Source organism: Teleopsis dalmanni, chromosome 2 (genome assembly GCF_002237135.1).
Source record: "Teleopsis dalmanni isolate 2A chromosome 2, ASM223713v2, whole genome shotgun sequence".
Classification (NCBI taxonomy): Eukaryota; Metazoa; Arthropoda; class Insecta; order Diptera; family Diopsidae; genus Teleopsis; species Teleopsis dalmanni.
The window spans coordinates 114,049,984-114,069,318 of record NC_051847.1 but is presented as its reverse complement, the minus strand read 5'-3'; the positions used below and the strand labels follow the sequence as shown (position 1 = coordinate 114,069,318).

General features: G+C 31.0%; 2 protein-coding genes and 1 pseudogene across 6 annotated transcripts in view; 2 read left to right on the top strand and 1 right to left on the bottom strand.

Annotated features, from left to right (window-relative positions):
• The window catches only part of LOC119685935 (protein roadkill), a 63,017-nt gene extending 59,638 nt beyond the window's left edge, over positions 1-3,379 (top strand). For both annotated transcript variants that reach the window (XM_038100349.1, XM_038100348.1), the window contains 4 exons: positions 895-1,190; positions 1,259-1,437; positions 1,513-1,655; positions 3,235-3,379. In XM_038100349.1, coding sequence (XP_037956277.1) covers positions 895-1,190; positions 1,259-1,437; positions 1,513-1,655; positions 3,235-3,379 — 763 coding nt within the window. The remainder of the gene's footprint in view (positions 1-894; positions 1,191-1,258; positions 1,438-1,512; positions 1,656-3,234) is intronic.
• Positions 3,252-9,006, bottom strand: LOC119685934 (origin recognition complex subunit 2-like). 4 transcript variants are annotated; one of them, XM_038100343.1, is made up of 5 exons: positions 8,297-9,006; positions 7,404-8,243; positions 7,110-7,343; positions 6,807-7,042; positions 3,252-3,375 (listed from the first exon to the last, which is right to left on the bottom strand). In XM_038100343.1, the coding sequence occupies exons 1-4, from the start codon at positions 8,862-8,864 to the stop codon at positions 6,840-6,842; spliced, it is 1,845 nt and encodes a 614-aa protein (XP_037956271.1). In that variant the 5' UTR covers positions 8,865-9,006; the 3' UTR covers positions 3,252-3,375; positions 6,807-6,839. The 4 variants fall into 4 exon arrangements, with proteins under 4 accessions (XP_037956271.1, XP_037956273.1, XP_037956272.1 ...); XM_038100345.1 differs by lacking the exon at positions 3,252-3,375 and adding an exon at positions 5,070-5,168; XM_038100344.1 differs by lacking the exon at positions 3,252-3,375 and adding an exon at positions 6,572-6,748.
• A 1,565-nt stretch (positions 9,007-10,571) lies between these two features.
• LOC119675508 lies at positions 10,572-11,386 on the top strand (annotated as a pseudogene).
• The last annotated feature ends 7,949 nt before the right edge of the window (positions 11,387-19,335 follow it).

Sequence of the window (19,335 nt, the reverse complement as noted above, 5' to 3'; positions counted from 1 at the left end):
ACATATTGTTATTGTCCATTAAGATTTTAAATAAAATTATATAATTTTTTGCAAAATAATAAATTGACTATTTATTATTATCAAAATTAATTATACATATCCTGAAAACGATTAGATTCAGTTTTTACTGATTAATGTTACTATTAAATATAATTTTTCTCTTATAACCGCGCGATCAATCAATCAATCCAGTACGTTCCCAGGGGAACATTAGGCCATGTGGTTACAGTGGTACCTATCGCATTGATTCTGTTTGAACGTGAGTTTCGCACCTCCAAATCCGTTTGCGTGCTGCCGAAGAGAGATAACCATTCCTTTTACTAAGAAATTGAATTAAATTTCGGCTCTAGCATCAGTTTTTCGATCCTTTCCGGTATTTATCACTTTAAACATATACTATAACGCCTTTCTTGTATTTAGAAGTTTTAACATATACTATAAAGCTAACACAGTTGTTGCATTGAGAAATAGTAATAATTCTTAGGGACTCAGTACTTCAGTCGTGTGCGCATAATGTGGAATTTTAAGGCGAGATGCGATTTAATTTATTTAGAAGGCAAATACAATAGAAACTGTACACTGTGCAACCTCAAAGAAAGGGAAAGCATACAGCACTTCTTTGGCCGTTGTCCTAAAGAGAATCTTTAATGGAAGAGGATGTAATCAGTGTGTTTAATGGGGAAAATGATCCTGATTGGAAAAGATTGATTAACTATACTAATAGTGCTTTGAAATACTGAAATCTAATTATAACGAATTTAATACTTATAACCAAATAGCAACTCCAATTAATCTATCTGTGTGTTTGTGTATTAAGTAATATTATTATAAAAATACATATTTTTATTAGTTTATGCAATTGTCATTTAAAAATATTTTTTTTTTATATTTAAGGGCATACCGGTTTGTGCAAGGCAAAGATTGGGGCTTTAAAAAATTCATTCGGCGAGATTTTCTTTTAGATGAAGCAAATGGCCTATTACCGGAAGATAAACTAACAATATTTTGCGAAGTTAGCGTTGTAGCTGATAGTGTGAATATATCTGGCCAATCTAATATTGTTCAATTTAAAGTGCCCGAATGTAAATTATCCGAAGACTTAGGCAATCTTTTCGATAATGAAAAATTTAGTGATGTTACGTTAGCTGTTGGCGGTCGCGAATTTCAAGCACATAAAGCAATATTAGCAGGTTAGTGATAATTGTAATCAAAAAGTTTATTTATTATAATAATAATAATTGTAAAAAAATATTTTTAGCTCGTAGCGAAGTATTTGCTGCCATGTTCGAACATGAAATGGAAGAAAGAAAATTGAATCGTGTCGCCATAACAGATGTTGAGCATGAAGTTTTAAAGGAAATGTTACGTTTTATATATACTGGCAAGGCGCCAAATTTAGATAAAATGGCTGATGATCTCTTAGCAGCTGCTGACAAGGTAGGTTAAGAGTTTTAATACTTGAATATATATGCGCGATATAAGTTTATAAAATAATTGTTTTATTTTTTAAAGTACGCACTTGAAAAACTGAAAGTGATGTGCGAAGAGGCGCTGTGCGTTAATTTATCCGTTGAAACAGCTGCTGACACACTAATATTAGCCGATCTCCATAGTGCGGATCAACTGAAAGCACAAACTATAGATTTCATAAATACGTAAGTTAAAATAACAAAAATATCAATATGGAAAGTCAACAGCAACTATATAAATATATACATAAAGGCACAATAATTATTATTACTTTGCATATTAACTAATGTGAATATTACTAAAAACTAATACACATCTGTCTCAGGTCAAACCGCCAATCCACCAATTAACAACTATCCACTTCCAAATATTGGTAGATTATGTGCTCTTAATCAAGATTCAATAAGGAATTATTATTACACAAAATTTAAAGTTTTGTTATTAGTTTGAACTACACAATATCAATGGCAATTTTTATTTGAGTTAATTTAAGTAGAAGCTAAAAATTATGTATTCAAGGACGTATAGTTTTAATCGATGTAATATAATAATAATTTATTTGTATAAATATTTGAGTTCTCATTCAATTTGTCCAGCATCTGCAATGGCTATACTTTGCCAAACAATCAATTTTACGTGGCATATATAAAAATATTTGCATTCGAACGTAAAAATTTTGCCACAGTCTAACCAGTGTAGATGTTGCGTTATTGTTGAATTATTGAATTTAGCTTAATCAAAATGTTTTTATTTTTTTAAAAAAGTATATATAAAAGTATTTAATAAGTATTTATTAATTCTTTTATAATTTTGTAAATTAATATTATACATATATTCTAGAAATTCATTTAAATCAACTAAAATAAAAAGACTATTAATTCATTTGGCAAGCGTATCAATTACTTGGGACTTAATTATATATTAATAAAGCAAATATCTTTCCTTTTAGTATTTATTAATTATTAATATAAAATGAATAACTATTAGATCGATATACTGTTTGTATATGTAACTTAATTCTTTATAACCTGAACATTTAGTGACCCTTATTTAATTATAATAGAAAAATACATATAAAAACGACATATCCTAAATCAAAAAAAATAAATATAATAAACCGAGAATATCGGAGTAGAGATATTGTGGAGTAAATGATATTGACAAAAATGGGCTAATTGTGTGTAGCAAGAGTTAAAAAATAAATTATTGAAAATGTGATCGCGATTGCTACAACGTTGGGACGATACCCAGGTAGCAGTTAGAATTTTTAAGAAATATGATCCTGTCTCCATATGTATACCCAATTATATTATAAGTATTTTTAAGTGTTCATATTTATTGTTTTGAAATGAAAATAAAAATTTTCTTTAGGTTATAGGAGACGGTTATAGTCGATACAAATATTAAAAGTGATATAAAATAAACGACAAGCTCATTTTATGTTATGATGTTGCCTATGAACAGCAATTGACTTGTGTAAATATCATTGTAAATATATTGTATTTTAGCTATAAAGTTATGTTTAAGTAAAACTTCCATGATTAAGAACTTAAACATGAGTTTTTTAGATTTAAAACGGAAGTTTAAGCTAATCGTAATATTAAAAAAATCTATTTAAAAAAAAACATGAATATAATAGTTAAAGTATATTTATATTGTTTAAACTATGAAAAAATGAAGTTAAGGTTATTTTTATTGGCATACCATTTAAATATGATTTGAAATCAAATGATTATTATTAAATTTTACATTTCATATTTTTAGTCACGCCACTGATGTGATGGAAACCGCCGGCTGGCAAAATATGATAACAACACATTCGCACTTAATTGCGGAGGCGTTTCGAGCGCTCGCAACGCAACAAATCCCACCAATTGGACCACCAAGAAAACGTGTTAAATTGAGCTGAAACATTAGCAACATTAATATGCATAATTATTTTAATATTTATAATTGTAATAATAACTATCACCACAAAAAATGTAATAACAAGTTTAGTAACAAGAAACTGTACTTCTCAAAATTTTGCAAAATAATTAAAAGAAGATTTTTTATAAATTTATTAAACAATAAGAATTTTAAAAGCCGCAACAAACCCAACTTTCAAATGAATGGAAATGACCGAACAACTTTGTTGATAAATTTATTACGTACCCCAATTGTGACAAATGTAGCAACAATAATTATAAACATTTAATAACAGTACTGTAATTAACATATTTATAGAACGCCAATTAATATCGAGAGCAACACAACAATAACAATTTTTATGACAAAGAGAAGAGAGAGGGTACACACATCAAATGAAAATAATTCAGTTAATATTATATTCTATCCTAAATCAGTTATGTATTATAACGTATGTATTTCTAATAATGTTAGGAGATGACAATGCGAAACAATTATTATTTTTAGAATTACTGACTTCTTTGTTTTATATTTACTAATATTATTCTTTATAGTAAACCCCGTGATCTTAAAGTAAAGCATATTACCAATGTTAAATTTTAACTCATAATTAATTTAAAAGTGCAGACTCTTTGTTATTGTTTTTGTTGTTTTAAGCCATATTATAAAATATAAGTTCAATGCAATTAAATTCATAATAAAGTATTTAAAATAACATTTTATTTTCATTTGTGTTACAAGTACGTTTGCTTAAATGCCTGTTTACTCTTATTATTATTATTTTTATTTTTATTTTTTAAACAAATTTATATATCAGCAAAAAGTTTGTAGCAAATAAAAATAAAATGGTTAAAAATTTATATTCTATATTTTTGATGCAAAAAAAAGTATATATTAATAACTTCTGTCAACATAGTTAAAGTAGAAAATTTAATTTTTAAATATCTCTAACCTATTCATTTTGAGTGTAAATTTTTTTCACTTAATATAAGTAAACATCAAGTAAAAGTTGTAAAAAAATAGTTGAACTAAAACAAACCACAAACTTAAGAAATCAAAAAACATATGCACATATATTATATATACATATATATATGTGTGTTACTAAGAAAAATATAACGTAAAATTTAAATTAAGAAAATTTTTTTTGTAAGCTAACGCGTGTTATTTTTTGTATGTTAATAAGTTTTAATTTTTGTGTAAATCAACTATTATTTTTTAATTTGCGTATTATTTAAGTTTTGAATGTAAATCTAAAGATTTTCTATATATTTTAAATATTATGAAAAAAAATTAAAATACATGTAATCAATTTTAAAATGAACTATTTATTAAGCTTTGGATGTACAAATACTGAATTAAAGAAAAAAATCAAATAATTATTAAGCGAAAATTGAAAAATAATAAATTATTATTTTCAAATATTAAATTATTTTTCAAGTTTGAAGAACAATATTTTTGTTAATTTTTGCAGAATTAATTTTTTGAACACTTTCCCTAAACTTTTAAAAATTATTTATAATTATAGAGACAAAAGAGAACGTGATAATAACAATAAATAAAACAATTTGTAGAGAACTTTAAAAATCAATAAATTTAAATAAAAAATCAAACAGTTTTGTTTTTAATTAAAGTTCATTTTGTACTCTAAGTTGCTAACCATTTTTAACAATTTTTAACATTTTAGGAACAACTAGAAATGTAAGCCAACTGCTTAATAATTAATAATGCCGGAAATGATGGTAGTGATAATGATATAATGAATTTTAAAACTCTTCCAGTGCTCTTATCTGTAATAAGGGTTGAAAATTTTATAAGATAATTTAAAAATCTTATTGAATAACAACAGATAATATAGTTTTAAATTATTGTTTTATCATGCTATGATTACAGATTATTAGATTAGGTTAATCTGACTAGCTGTAATCGTTTCAAAGATTTATTGGTTTCTAGTGGCTGTTTTATGCAGATTTTAGTAGAAGGCTTTTTTGCCAAAATCAGTTTAGCGACCATTAGAAATTTTTATAAATATGTTTTAGAGCCAGATCTTACTGAAATTTAAGCCCAAACCGTCGTACCGAAGCTCTACCGTTCTCTATCCCACACGAGAAATATGTGAAATATATAAAACAAAAATGTTTTTTAAAACGCAGTTTACTTATTTCACAAAATCTTTAGTAGAAATTTTACTAAAGTCATTTATTTGGTATATCATAAAAATAAAATAATGTAGTTTTACCAGTACACCAATATAAAATTAATTGTAGTTATTGTAGTAGATCGCGGGGCGCAAGTGGCCCACGGGCCGTACATTGAACAGCCCCTGAATTAAACTAATGAATAACAATTTTTAATACTTAAATAAAAACTGCTTCAACGTAACTTCTACAATAGGTTTTTATATACATATTTTGTTAGAAAATACTCGATGCTTTCTGATCAATTTGATAATTTTAATAGCAGCTTAATTTATTACATAAAATCAGGGATCGAAAATAAGTTATTTCAAAAAAATTTCAAAAAAAACGCAGCAACAAAAGCAGTTGTCTAAACTCATATTAAAGTACATAGTTATCATTCTAACAACTTTCTCCTTAATATTATGCATGCTTTTAATATATGAGCGTTTTAAAATAGAACTCAAAAAATAATACTAAATTATATTTTGCTTTCAAAAATAAAAGTTATTTTTGACTATTCTTGAAAAAATAAAAAGCACATGATAATAATTATTTTTGATTAATATAATATAAAGAAAATTTAATTATTACTTTTTGAGTTTTATTTTAAAATCAGAATTTTAATGATAACTGTTACGGTCCCTGCATAAAGTATGTAATTATATTTATATTGTCATCTAATTGGAATTGAGCTTTATGGGCTTCATGCGTATATAACAAATATATCCGTATTTTTATTTATTTTTTAAATTCATTAAACAGGTACCATGCTGTCAATTTATACAGATCTGTGAATGTAGGAACAAATGAGTAATTGAGAGTATTTGTTAATTAAGTGTAGCAACGCACTTTATTACTTAATTTAAAAATGTTCTTGTTTCATTAAGGATTAATTTAGAAATAAATTTAGTTATTTTCTTCGACAGTCTTTAATGCACTTATAATACTTTTTTTTATTTAAATGCAATATTAAGAATTATAAGTTTGAAGATAAGCATCATTAAACCAAAATTTGATGCTGAGCTATTCGAAAGATTACATCGTTTGACATCAGTTAAAAAAATAGAATTTGATGATGTTTGTAAATTTGTAGTAATTAAAATATGTAATAAAATTGCAAAAGATTTGATTTGTACCATAATTATGGGTGTTGAGTGTTGCAGTCTACGCGAAGCTAAAACTAATATTTTCTGTAATTCATATATTTTTTTAAACATGATTTGTAGGAGCACATTAATTTTTGATTACCTTTGAAATTAATACATGGAAAAATTTGCATAATTATTTCTTTTCATGTTCATCTGAAAATTGTTGCAGTAATGTTGACTCTATTGGTATGTTTAATAGTTCTGCACCATCTACACTGCGCTTGGTTTTAATAAGTTTATGATCTAAGAATTCAGTAAGTTGGGCACGTAACGCTAAATCAGAACTCACTAAAAATGCTTCACGGCAACTCCAGTATAAATCCTTAAAGGCGATACCTAAAGATAAAAATGTTTTGTTTGACAGAGGGCTTTATTAATAAGTTTTAAAGATTTTATAGCCTACCTTGGTGGTTTGGATTGTTTTTGTTTTGTAGTTGGTGCTTCACAATTAGCATATAAATGCCACGAGAGTTAGTTGTGAGGGAGGAGAACACACTACGCAAAGAAGCTAGTGCTAATTCACCAGAATTTTGTATAAGTAATGAATTTTCAAATGCTGTTTCATTAGTGTATGGCAGCATTGTTGTGCAGTCCCACCAGGAAAAATTATAATTACTTAATTTAGATTGATCCCATACTAAATTACATATAATATTTAATATATATAAAATTATTACTTGCATTAAATTTAACTTACACAAAGGTGTGTTTATATGATCAATTGATGCTATTAAATGAATATTTTCTACTTTAGCCAAACGTGCTAATATTGCTTGAACCTTGTTATTCCGCAACATTATGCCATCTAAATTATGCACTATAATATACAAATGTGTTTCAGGTATAAGTGAAAATTCCTCCTCAATCATATCAACAGCTTCATGTGGATTGGATGAACTAATACCAGCATCGAGTATTTGACAGGTTATGCTATCCAATATATCCTTAAGTGTTAGACTTGGAAAAAATCCATTAATAACTAACACTGTTTGCTGTGCTAATATATCGCGGTGAAATGATTGTAACAATTGTAGTTTTGAACCTAATCCATAAATCAACAAATTGAAGCCTTCATTTAATATATACATCCACTTAGAAAAGTATGACCGATATTCTTCTATAATAGCATTTATGGATGTTTCATGTTCAGTAGATAATTTCATTGAGGCCAGTAGACTAAACAAACGATCAGCAGGTAATCGAGGATTTTTTAAACGATCAAGTGTATGATCGGATGTTACAATTTTGCTACTTGAACGCGATTGAAAGTAACCATCACTTTCTGGTACATATTCTGTTGTTTTTTTGACACGCGCAGACTGACGTGCACGTGCTAAAGAAGGGGTTTTTGTCAAAGAGGGAATAACAATTGGGCGTCGACCTTTGTGTGGTGTTTTTGGTTCGTCATCAGCAGCATCATCCGAACTGTCATCTGCATTGTCACTGCCAGAAGATGATGCACAATCTGAAGGTTCATATTCACTCTCATCAGCAGAGAAATCAGAATCTGAATTGACTTTTACTAGTTTTGCTATTTCTAAAATATATAAATACTATATTTTAATTCCTGTATTCACATAAACTACTTACGACTTTTTACCCGATTTCTTACATGTGATGGTGTTTTTAACTCTGTTGTAGATTTACGACGTTTTGTATCTGGTGTTTTTTGTGTTTTTGCGGTGTTTATTGCGACTAAACTCATGCCACCTCTTTTTTTTGGAGTATTAAACCCAAATACATTTTTACCACTCACTTCATATTCTTTTTGTAACAATTGTAAATCTTGTTGATTTGGTTTGAAAATATTTGATTCAGTTTCGCTATTACTGTCTTCCAATTCGTCTTCATCGTCTGCAACAATTCGTTTTGTATGTATTCGTGAGTTTCTTTTGCATTCATCATTCACTACAAAATTTTTGCAATACTTCTTATTTGGACTGGGTTTTCGACTGGATCGTCTTAATACCGGGGTTTGGTTTCCATTATCATCATCAGATTCAATGATGACGATAACTTCTTCATCGTTAGAGTCACTATTTTCAGAATTCATTAACTTTTTGTTGGTCGATTCTTGTATTAATCCTTCATGATTCCTTTTATTAGTTGTTTTGGACTTTCGATTGGGTCTTAGCGTTTTTATTTCATCATCACACATATTATTTTTAATACCAATTTATTTGCAATTTAATAGTTGATCTGTTGTATGGAAAATTTCTATCTTTATTGCTTGCAGCTTGGCGGCAAAAACAAAAACAGTTGTGCTCGTTAGGTATGTTTAGTCAGAGACATTTATCATTTATTCTTAAAAGGCATGGTTGTATTTTGAAATCGTAAAAGGAAATTTTTTTAACTACTGCTACATCTGTAGCGAACACATTTGTTGCGAACACATTATACTTACAGCTGTTTTACTATATAAAGTTTTATGGTTGCTTTGCTATATAATATCATATAAAATAACACGATGCACTTTTATGAAAAAACACGATTTTTAGTTTTACTTCTTTATTTCTCAATCAACACAACAATAGTGAAACAATCACAAAAACGTTGTGTTTCAATTCACTTGTCATTTTCATCTACTACAGTCTGTTGCGTTTTGGCAACAGATAGCCATGCGAACGCAACAAATTATAAATGAGACTCACAGCCACATCATTCCCCCCCAAAGTAACCTAGTAACCTAGTGCAATCAATAGGGAACAATACCTTTTTCAACTTTGTGAATGTTTTCATAGGTTGGTCTATGCCTTAACCTCATTGGTGTGGATTTGGCGTTGCGACACTTGGCGGTAAACTGTAACTTTGGTGAATATCTGCAGACAGTGTTGCCACCAATTTGTATTTGGGTTATACAACGGAAATTGCAAAATAGAATTCTGGAAAAAAAGCAATTGAAAATGGAAGAAACGGTAGTTATAGCGACGACATTTGAAGCGCTAGAGAAAAATTGTGTAGAACTAGAAAGAAGTGGTGTTGAGACAGTATACGTAGTGCAAGAGAAAAAGAAAGAGAAAGGATATAACACTAATGCCAATAAAAAGAAACATCGAAGAATGATATTAAAGGAAAAAAATGTTTTCGTTGTGGTAGAGTGGTAAAGTAACACGCATGACTAATAAATGCAGGCATATAAAGCCGATTTGTCATTTCTATAAAGATACAGGTCATCTAAAAAATGTGGGTTTAAAATATAAACCTTCCATTAAACAAATATCTGTGAACAGGGTGGACGAAATCTCTGAGGATTTACTACAGGTAACGAAAAATAGAGTGCAAGTGATGCACGTAAGAAAATTTTTTTGCGTACTTGAAGTGAACGATATTCAAATAGAATTTTAACTGGACACGGGCTCTCAGTCACTATATTATATATATATAATGTTAAGAAGTACTTTCCTAAATCGAACGTGTAACCGGGTAATGAAAACTTGTTTAGTTATTGTAAAACACCAATTGAATGTTTGGGTTACGTTAAAGTAATGGTGGATAAGAAATGGTTCAAAGCTTAGGTAGTACGTTCAGATAAGAAACCCTTGCTAGGTAGAGAGTGGTTGTACACCGTGAAGCTATTAGTAGATTACTAGTAGATTTTTCTGGAGTGAAAGTTTTTTTAGAAAGAGCTGTTATCAAGATAACAGGGCCTTATTATAGAACATACCTTAAAAGAATAGAAGAAGTACGAGAGCGGTTTGATAAGTCAGTGACTTTTTGAATTTCCCACGCAGTTACTCCAAATGCAACAGTGCTGCCGTCAGATGTAATCTACCAGTGGGCAACTTTCTAATTTTGAGCAAGCTACGTCGTTCAGTTGGTGTTTAATAGCCGTTCAAAGCAGACAACCTCGTAAATTTCTACGAAAATGGAAAAAAGTGAATTTCATATGCTGATTAAACATTACTTTTTACGTAAAAAATCCATAACTGAAACTAAGGAAAGACTTGATAAATACTATGGGGATTCGGCACCATCAATTTCAATGGTTAAGAAGTGGTTTACAGAGTTCCGTTGTGGTCGTACCAGCACTAGTGACGTCGAACGTTCAGGTCGCCCAAAAGAAATGATCCGGAAATCGTTCAGGTCGCCGGAAATCGTCGATAAAATCATGAAATGATATTGGATGATCGGAGAATGAAAGTGCGTGAGTTGGCTCATGCTGTAGGTATCTCAACTGAACGGTTACATCATATTTTACATGAATATTTGGACATGAAAAAACTCTCCGTGATATGGGTGCCGCGATTGCTCACACTCGACCATAAGCGCAATCGTGTGACCACTTCAAAAGAGTGTTTAGCGATGTTCAGCCGTAATCCGAACGAATTTTTTCGCCGTTTTGTTACTATGGATGAAACATGGATCCATCACAACACGCTAGACACCAAGGAACAATCAACAAACAACTGGGTTGCTAGGGGTGAACGTGGATCAAAGAAGTCCAAACAGAGTCTATCAGTCAACAAGGTATTGGCCATAGTTTTTTGGGATGCAAGCGATGTCATTCACATCGATTACCTCGAGAAAGGTAAAATGATCACCGGCGAATATTATTCAAAGCTTTTGAACAGATTCGACGTTGATTTGAAACAAAAAGGACCGCATTTGGCGAAGAAGAAAAAGCTCAGCCTGGGACGGAGCAGACTTTTTATACAAGGCATTCCACTATATAACGTTTAGCATACCAGTCTAGGAGCTTCCTTCTCAGATGGAGGAATTACATAGAAGGCTTTAATAGTAACATACTCTATGAAAATCTTATGCAAAAGGTATGGCATAACACGAAAATATAGTGCCTGCGGCAAGGAATCGAGGCAAGGAACTCCAGAGTAAGATGAGACTCGAGTAGCCAGAAAAATGGTAAGAGATTTATAACAACAGAATATATAATATTGTGTTTTTAAAATCGAACTGCGCCTAAGAATATATAATAATTATGCTTGTAAATCGAGCTGCTTCTAATAATTTATATTTTGTCTCTTTTGACCGAGCTGCATCTAAGAATATATAATATATGTGCCTTTTGACCGAGCTGCGTCTAAGAATATAATATTGTGCCTCTTGAACACTAACTGTGTCTAAGTAATTGTATAGCTGCGTCATGACAATAATACCCGAGTGTTTGAAACTCGCAGTGTCTAAGAAATTTTATCGTTGCGTCTCTAATGATAATATCCGAGTCTTTGAAACCAGCTACGACTAAGAAATATATAGCTGCTTTTAATAATATTCTGAATAACATTTGCGATTTAAAATTTTATATTTTTTTATATATAATTACTGTGAACATTAAGTTTATTGAAGAATAAAAAAGAAATATACCAATTGAAATAAAATAAGGGATTTATTTTAAACTTGATTTTAAACTGAGATCATAGGTATTTGTTAGAAATACAAATTTTCTTGTAAGGACTTTGGCTACGGCTAAACTATCCCAGTTATAGACGTCCCCACCTAAAGGGGTTCATTACAACATTAGTTACAGTCAAGCAAGCGGTATCACAAGTTTTCGCTCCATATAAAAGACTACCCATATTTTTATAAGAAGAATGCAGCCTTACGCAGTATTCTTGGAAGCGTTCGATTACGGCATGCACATGAAGAAATCGAAAGACTATTCTGAGACGCAATTTCACAATTACCAGAGGCCAAAGAATATAAGCACGTTGAACAAGTGGATCTCGTAGACACAGAGTTAATAAAAAATTTGACGGTGATATTTTATTAAAATAACTGAAATATAGAAGACAAAAGACAATGCGAGACTTCAAGCAGTTTCAAAATAGAACAATTACAATTTACGGTACAAAAAGGTTGTTTACTTCTTGGAATTCGTGTGTACATCCCAAAATACGGGGCATTTCGGAATTTGTATCATGAAGCAGTTTGCTAGAGCGTATTACTGGAGGCTAGCAATAGATCAAGATATCGAAAATGTGGTAAAAAATTGTGAGCCATGCCAAATTGTACAACCGGACAATAAAAAACTCAATCCCGTACATCGGAAATACCAAAGAAACCATTTGAGTATGTTTATGTGAATTTTGCCGGACCCTTTATGAGAAAACATTTCTTCGTATTAATCGATGTTCATATGAATTGGCCAAAAGTGAATTTAATACGTAATTTTTCTGCAGAAACAACTATACAAGTATGTGAGACAATATTCGCAACGATTGGCATTCCACACAAAATAGTGTCAGATCACGTTACTCAGTTAAATTGAGCAGAATATTAAGAATTTTTCAAAAGCTACGGTATTATACACAATCAGGGGGCACCGTACCACCCTGTAACGAACGTACAAGCAAAAAAGTTCCAACAACACAAAAATCGCCAGAAATTTTGATGCTTGGGAAGCAAAAACAAACACAGTTATTCTGTTTATTATCGCAAAATAACGTCAAAAGAGGTCCATATATACCATCTAGTAAGTTTTTTGAAGTGGGAAAGAGAATAGCGGTGTGGGATTATCTGTCGAAAGTGAAATTGCAGTTTGCGGTCATTGTGTGTGAGAGGCGCATAGGTGATTTCCAGTATAATATTAAACTAGACGACAACAGCGTTTGGACATGTCATGTAGAGCAGATAAGAGAGGTCGGCGAGCAGTTGATAACTTTTGAGAACCTGTAGTTTGAACACATGCCCATTGACCCTAGAAACGAAAATGTTAGGGACTAGGACTTGTTTTACTGAATTTGCCAGATTTGCTTTTCGACATGAAATTGCAGGGCCGGAAGGTGTGATAGACGTCCCGTTTTGCAGAGAGAGAGCGGATCATTTTAAATATTTTACTAAAAAACTTTAGTGAAATATCATTATTATGAACACGCAACCCCTTTGTCACTTTAATAAAACAAGTAATATTTTTAATGTCCATGTTAGTTTATTTGGCATTTGAGCACATTTTTAAGAATTACGTCCTTAACGATTTATGTGGTTTAAAACTGTAAATCAATAATCGAGTCATTTTATAAATGATTAAAATTGTATGATTAGCAGTTTTTTGGTGTATTTAATCTTCCTAGCTTCAGAGTTATAAACAACAAACTATCAAAAATTATGAAACCTTTAATTAAATTTTTAGATAACACAATAATATTCAAGATAGGTGTCCCGTTTTACCCCTTCAAATGTCTTGTTAAACAAATAACAATTATAAGTTTAAATTTGTAGTTTAACAAAATTATATATATACTAGATGACCCGGCGAACGTTGTTTCCCCTTGCAATTAATTTTCCTGGCTCAGCTGAGTTATAATATTTGTTGTTATTCAACTTAACCTTTAGCATTTTAATCCGAAAATTATTTTCAATTGATTTTTTTTTTTGATCTACAAAAAGTCCACATGCATTGCTTATGTTACAAATATTTTCATGTTACTTCAAATCCTTATAAGCACTACATTTTAAATGAAAAAAGGTTATTGTTTATCACTTCATCAAACTAAGCAATTATTGACCTCAGATCTGCAAGAGAAGTCTGGAACCATTCAGAGATTTGATAACGCGGTGTTGGTAAGTCTGTCAGATTTCGCAAATAATTTCACCGCAGCATGATTATAGGTGATCCAATTTTTAATCTTAAGTTATATGGTAGCATTCCTGGTTTGTATAGTTGTCGTTTAGCAGTCTGTTTGAAACGGTATTGAACAACTGGACCAACTGGTTGTGATTTTTTAAAAACGGTTCTAAAATACCTACAATTTCTTGCTCCTCCATCTGCTCGATATGGTTGTACTGGCAACGTGCGTTTATTTGGTGCTTGTCATCACCCATGAAGTAGATTTACAGAAATTTGGGATCGTTATTGGGCATCGGCATTAAAGATTGAAAATTGCGACCATTCTCATTCTGAACGATTTTTGTTGTTCCAAATGATGTCACTTGAAAGCACGAATTGAATTTGCGAATTTTACGAAAAAACAATTTAGATTGAGATGTAGGTCCAGCCAATAGTGCTTTCAATGGTTCTGGCGGCGAATTCAATGGTTGCAATACAACTTTTCCAGATGCCACGCAGAAATCGGCCGATTCACCTTTGTATTTGAGTGCATGACAGTGTTGACACTGTTTGTTCATAGCACCGATTACAATTCGTGAATGTGACGAATAGTCGATATCCGATTCATATTTAAACGCAAGGCGATGAAATGATGCACGTGTCAATGCCCGATACACTTGCAAACGCCGTTGTTCACGTGTTCTGAATGTGTCGGTGACTCGTTGACGGGCCAGTCTTTGTCTTAATGCATTAGCTCGAAGGCGTTCTTTGCGTTGCTCTTGACTTTCATTAGCACGTGTGATTGTATCCTGGTTTCTTACATTTTCATTGTTTTCTGCCGATCTATTTAACCGACGGTTCTGGAGTAATTGTGAATTCCGAGTCCGTTGACCAATATTTTCTCCTCGTCCACGAAGACGTGGCAGTGTTTTTTGTACATTATTTATATCTTTATATATATAATTCTTCTTTTTTGTGTGTGTTCAAGTGAATTCAAGGATGGTTTAGATTCACAATTTGGTCTACTGGATAACGTTTTTTAAATTATTATACAGTTTTTTGGTATCCATATACATTTATATTAGACATTTGAAAGTTATTCATGCTTACTTTGATTTGTTTAAAAAGTTTAAAGTCTAAAATGAATCGTTCAGCTATCCTGTTGAATTTTTGAATTCGCTGGAGTCTCCAGGAATACCACCACATAACTTAAGATTAAAAATTGGCTCACCTATAATTATACTGCTGAATTTAAATGCATTTAAGCTATGCAACGGCAGTTTTACGATTCATTTTAGAGATTTTAAACTTTTGAAATAAATCAAAGTAAGCATGAATAAATTTTAAATTTCTAATATAAATGTACATGGATACCAAAAAATAAAAAATTAATTAAAAAGACATTATCCAGTGGGCCAAATTGTGAATCTAAACCTTCTTTGAATCCACATGAACACACACAAAAAATTTCATCAAAATCGGTTCAGCCGTTTAGGAGGAGTTCACTGTCAACACACGTACAGAAGAAATATATATATAAGATTATATATTATATATTATATATGCAAGCGATCAAACTGAAAGAGAAGTTCTCGCAATATCGATGGTATATTGCGAGAACTTCCGATTTTAAACGTAATAGGATTCCGGAGCGTAAATTGTGTAATTCTCCTTTTGCGCAACCGTATAAATTCTACCAAACTGTATCGATTCATTGTCGAATTTTGTAAACAGCTGCTAGAGTGTTACTATGTGAACTTTTCAGATCATTCTGGATACTTTTTCGATATTGTGAGTCATTTTCAGTACTAGGCGACCTTTGATTGGTATGGTCCAAAAATGTGTATAAGTTTAGTACCATTTTTTATAAGTGTAAATTCATTTCCTTTAATCTTTCATAGGATTGAGGTTTCATATTGCTTCTAACCTAAATTTTTAAACATGTATCAAGGCTTAATCGGCTCTGTGAGATATGCTACTTTTATATCATAGCAAAACTAAGTATCGCATTTGATTTCGTAGTTGGTGAAGGCGCTTTAAATTGTTGTTATACTCTGCTCTGGAAGAGGAAGAGGTATTTGGTATATACGTATTGAAGATGACAACTTGATGCTTTTAATAATCTGATATTTATAAACTACAGTTAATTATTATGTTGAAGCTCTTTTAGCTAGTGCACTTGAGCACTTTTACTCTTTCTTAACTTGAGATATTTTCAAAACCCATCTTTACGCCTTGACTGCATTATTATTTATCACTTCATCAGACTAAGCAATAATTGACCTCAGATCTGCATACCTCCCCGAGGAGTCTGTAACCATTCTGAGATTTGATAACGCAGTGTTGTTAAGTCTGTCAGTTTTTTCAAATAATTTCAGGGCTCTATCCATTATGTATTTTTTGATGAGATCAATTTTGAGGTTCCTGAGGATGTCGTTCGTCCTAATGTACCATGGTACTTTGAAAAATCTTCTCAGAGCCTGACTTTGTGCAATTTCTAGCTGGCGAATAGTAGTGTTTGAAGCTTTGCTAAATGCTACACAACCATATAGAGGTGACGGACGACTTATTTGGTTATAGGTATATCAGCTTCCTCGTTTGCCTAGCATGATACCGAAATATTTCATGCTATCGTCCTAGTTTAACATATTACCATATCACCCAATCTCACTTTCGACAAATTCTGTCTCCACTGACATGTTATAAACAGAGCCTTAGTTTTTTTCATTAATATATAATATTAATATATTATTTAATACGGCAGGTTGTGCGCGACTGGTAAAAAAAACGCATATATTTATCAAACATATATGAATAAATTATACATAGGACGATTTCACACGATTTTGCAACTTCCACGTCTACTAAAGTTTAACGTAACCGTAATACTTAGATGCAACCTTATTCATCGCATCATTGTCTGGCAAATGAAATATACATTAGATATATTTTCAATATTTCTTAAAGTTATTCAAACCTGGAATCAAACATTAAACAACTGGAACTTTTACAGCTGGAAGTTTTATAGTTATTATTTTCATGTTATCAATTATATCGGTTATTTGAGAGAATTCTGATTCTAATCTAGTAGTTCACCGAACTGGTATCTAAGTTATATTGGTCGTTATAGTTTGAGATTATCATTCTGAAATGGTTTTTTGGATGTTTAAAATAGAATTTATGTTTGCTACTAAAAGATCTGAAGCTCGTATATCATTAAATCATAATAATGTTCACTGTTCGACAAGGTAAACGCTGTATAGTGCAGTTAGGGAATGATGAAAAAGAATTGTATGAATGCAGTTCCCTACAACAGGACTACTCTAATCTGGTAACAAGATGGTTAATAAGAATGTAGTTAAACCTAAGCAAACTTACCATAGTCGAATAGGATCAAGTTGCATGACACTTTGGCTTTGGAGGAAGATATCTGTAGACTTTCCAGTTTGAGAATATAAAATTTGGAATAAGATTGAGTAAAAAAAATGGAAGACTAAAAAGTAAAATAGAATTGACGGCAAGTATTTTAGATGCTTGATTTTAGCGTTTTCCTAAAAAAACGGTTGAGTATTTTGAATAAATAGCAAATACGAGTATGAGCTGTGAGAACAGTACCTGAAAAAATGCAAGAAACAACGAAGTTAAGTACCGCATGTTGTTTTAATATGCAATTTTCAAAGAATGATGAAGATAAAAGAGACAGTGCATTTCGAGGAGATGAATAACATATTCCGAAATGAACGAATTGTTAATTTTTTGAAAAATTTTTTAACAGTATTGATCATAATTAAAAATTCTTTTTCTAGGATTTCGGATCGATATCATCGTCGAAATTAAGAACTTATAATTACATTCAAAAGATAGTACCACTTGGGTGGATCCATTGCTTAATACTCATAAAATTTTATTTATATATTTTTTTAAAAGTTTATTTCTTAGAATGCTTTTGACTTACATATATCGGTATAACTATCTTAGAATTAATAGCTGTTGAATTTCTAAATAAATTCAAATTTAACTTTCTCTAAATTTCAATTTTTCAATTTCAACAGTTATTTTTTGTGAAAACAGAAATTATGTAAAGAACGCAGCTTTAGATAAACATATTCATGCTGAGTTGTTTATGTATGTTACTGACATAAGAAGTTGTTCACACCGCAGGAAACAATTCGCATTTAGGCGCATTTTCACAAGTAAAAAAATAAATAAACAAATTGCACACATTTATTTTGATTAAAATAATTTAACATATTTTCTATTTGTTTATCACATTTAAAAATTATTCATTCTGAATCTTACCTGACATATAAATAAACATACGTGATTATTAGTGCTTTAAAGTGTTCGAGCATTACGAATGCAAACGTTTAAATCGAATACTTTAAATGTCACAAAATATTTTTTCATGGAGTCTTGATAAAGTTAAAGAACTTTTGACATCCTTGAATATAAATGCAAAAACTAGATAACTCCTTGTTAGGTAAGGAAATGCAAAGAGAGGAAGGACTAGGTAAATATCACCATATCTGACATTTGCTTACCTAAATTCAACTTTCACCAAAAGTTCCTAATACTAAGACAGAAATGAATGGGAACGGAACATACCTCTATTCGCGGGAGACTACCATCTGTGGTACACGGATGGCTCCAAAACGATGGAAGGAGTGGGGGCGGGAGTATATGGAATAAGAGGAAATATTTGAGAGTATGAGTAAAGAAAACTCAGTTTTTCAGGCTGAAATACAGCGGTTTTTTTTCAGGGCACAGCGGTTTTGAGGGAAACGAAAAAACAGATGAACTAGCGAGAAAAGGGGCGGTCTCATATTATATTCTGCGGTCCTTCGTGGAGCTTTTTCAAATTTAAAACTAATGAATGACTGGAAAGAGCAGCTCAAAATGTTTGGAATAATACAATTGCCAGTAATACAATTGTTGCGAAGAAGAGGAAACAGCAGAACACATTTTGTGTCACTGTGATAGTCTTGCAAGACTCAGACTTCGCTACTTATCCACTGCCAAACCGCTTCTATGTTTTTGATGTTTCGTCTATGTTTTTGATTTGGATGTAACAACGCAGCATGTGGAGTCCACGACTCCACAGCACTGCCATTTATAACAAAATTAT

Excerpts from the sequence above, each read along its gene's own strand:
- LOC119685934 (XM_038100343.1), bottom strand. The coding sequence starts at position 8,864 with ATGTGTGATGATGAAATAAAAACGCTAAGACCCAATCGAAAGTCCAAA. Across the intron at positions 7,344-7,403 it reads TCATATAAACACACCTTTGT|TATGGGATCAATCTAAATTA; the intron begins GTAAGTTAAATT and ends TATGTAATTTAG. Across the intron at positions 7,043-7,109 it reads AAACAATCCAAACCACCAAG|GTATCGCCTTTAAGGATTTA; the intron begins GTAGGCTATAAA and ends TTTTATCTTTAG.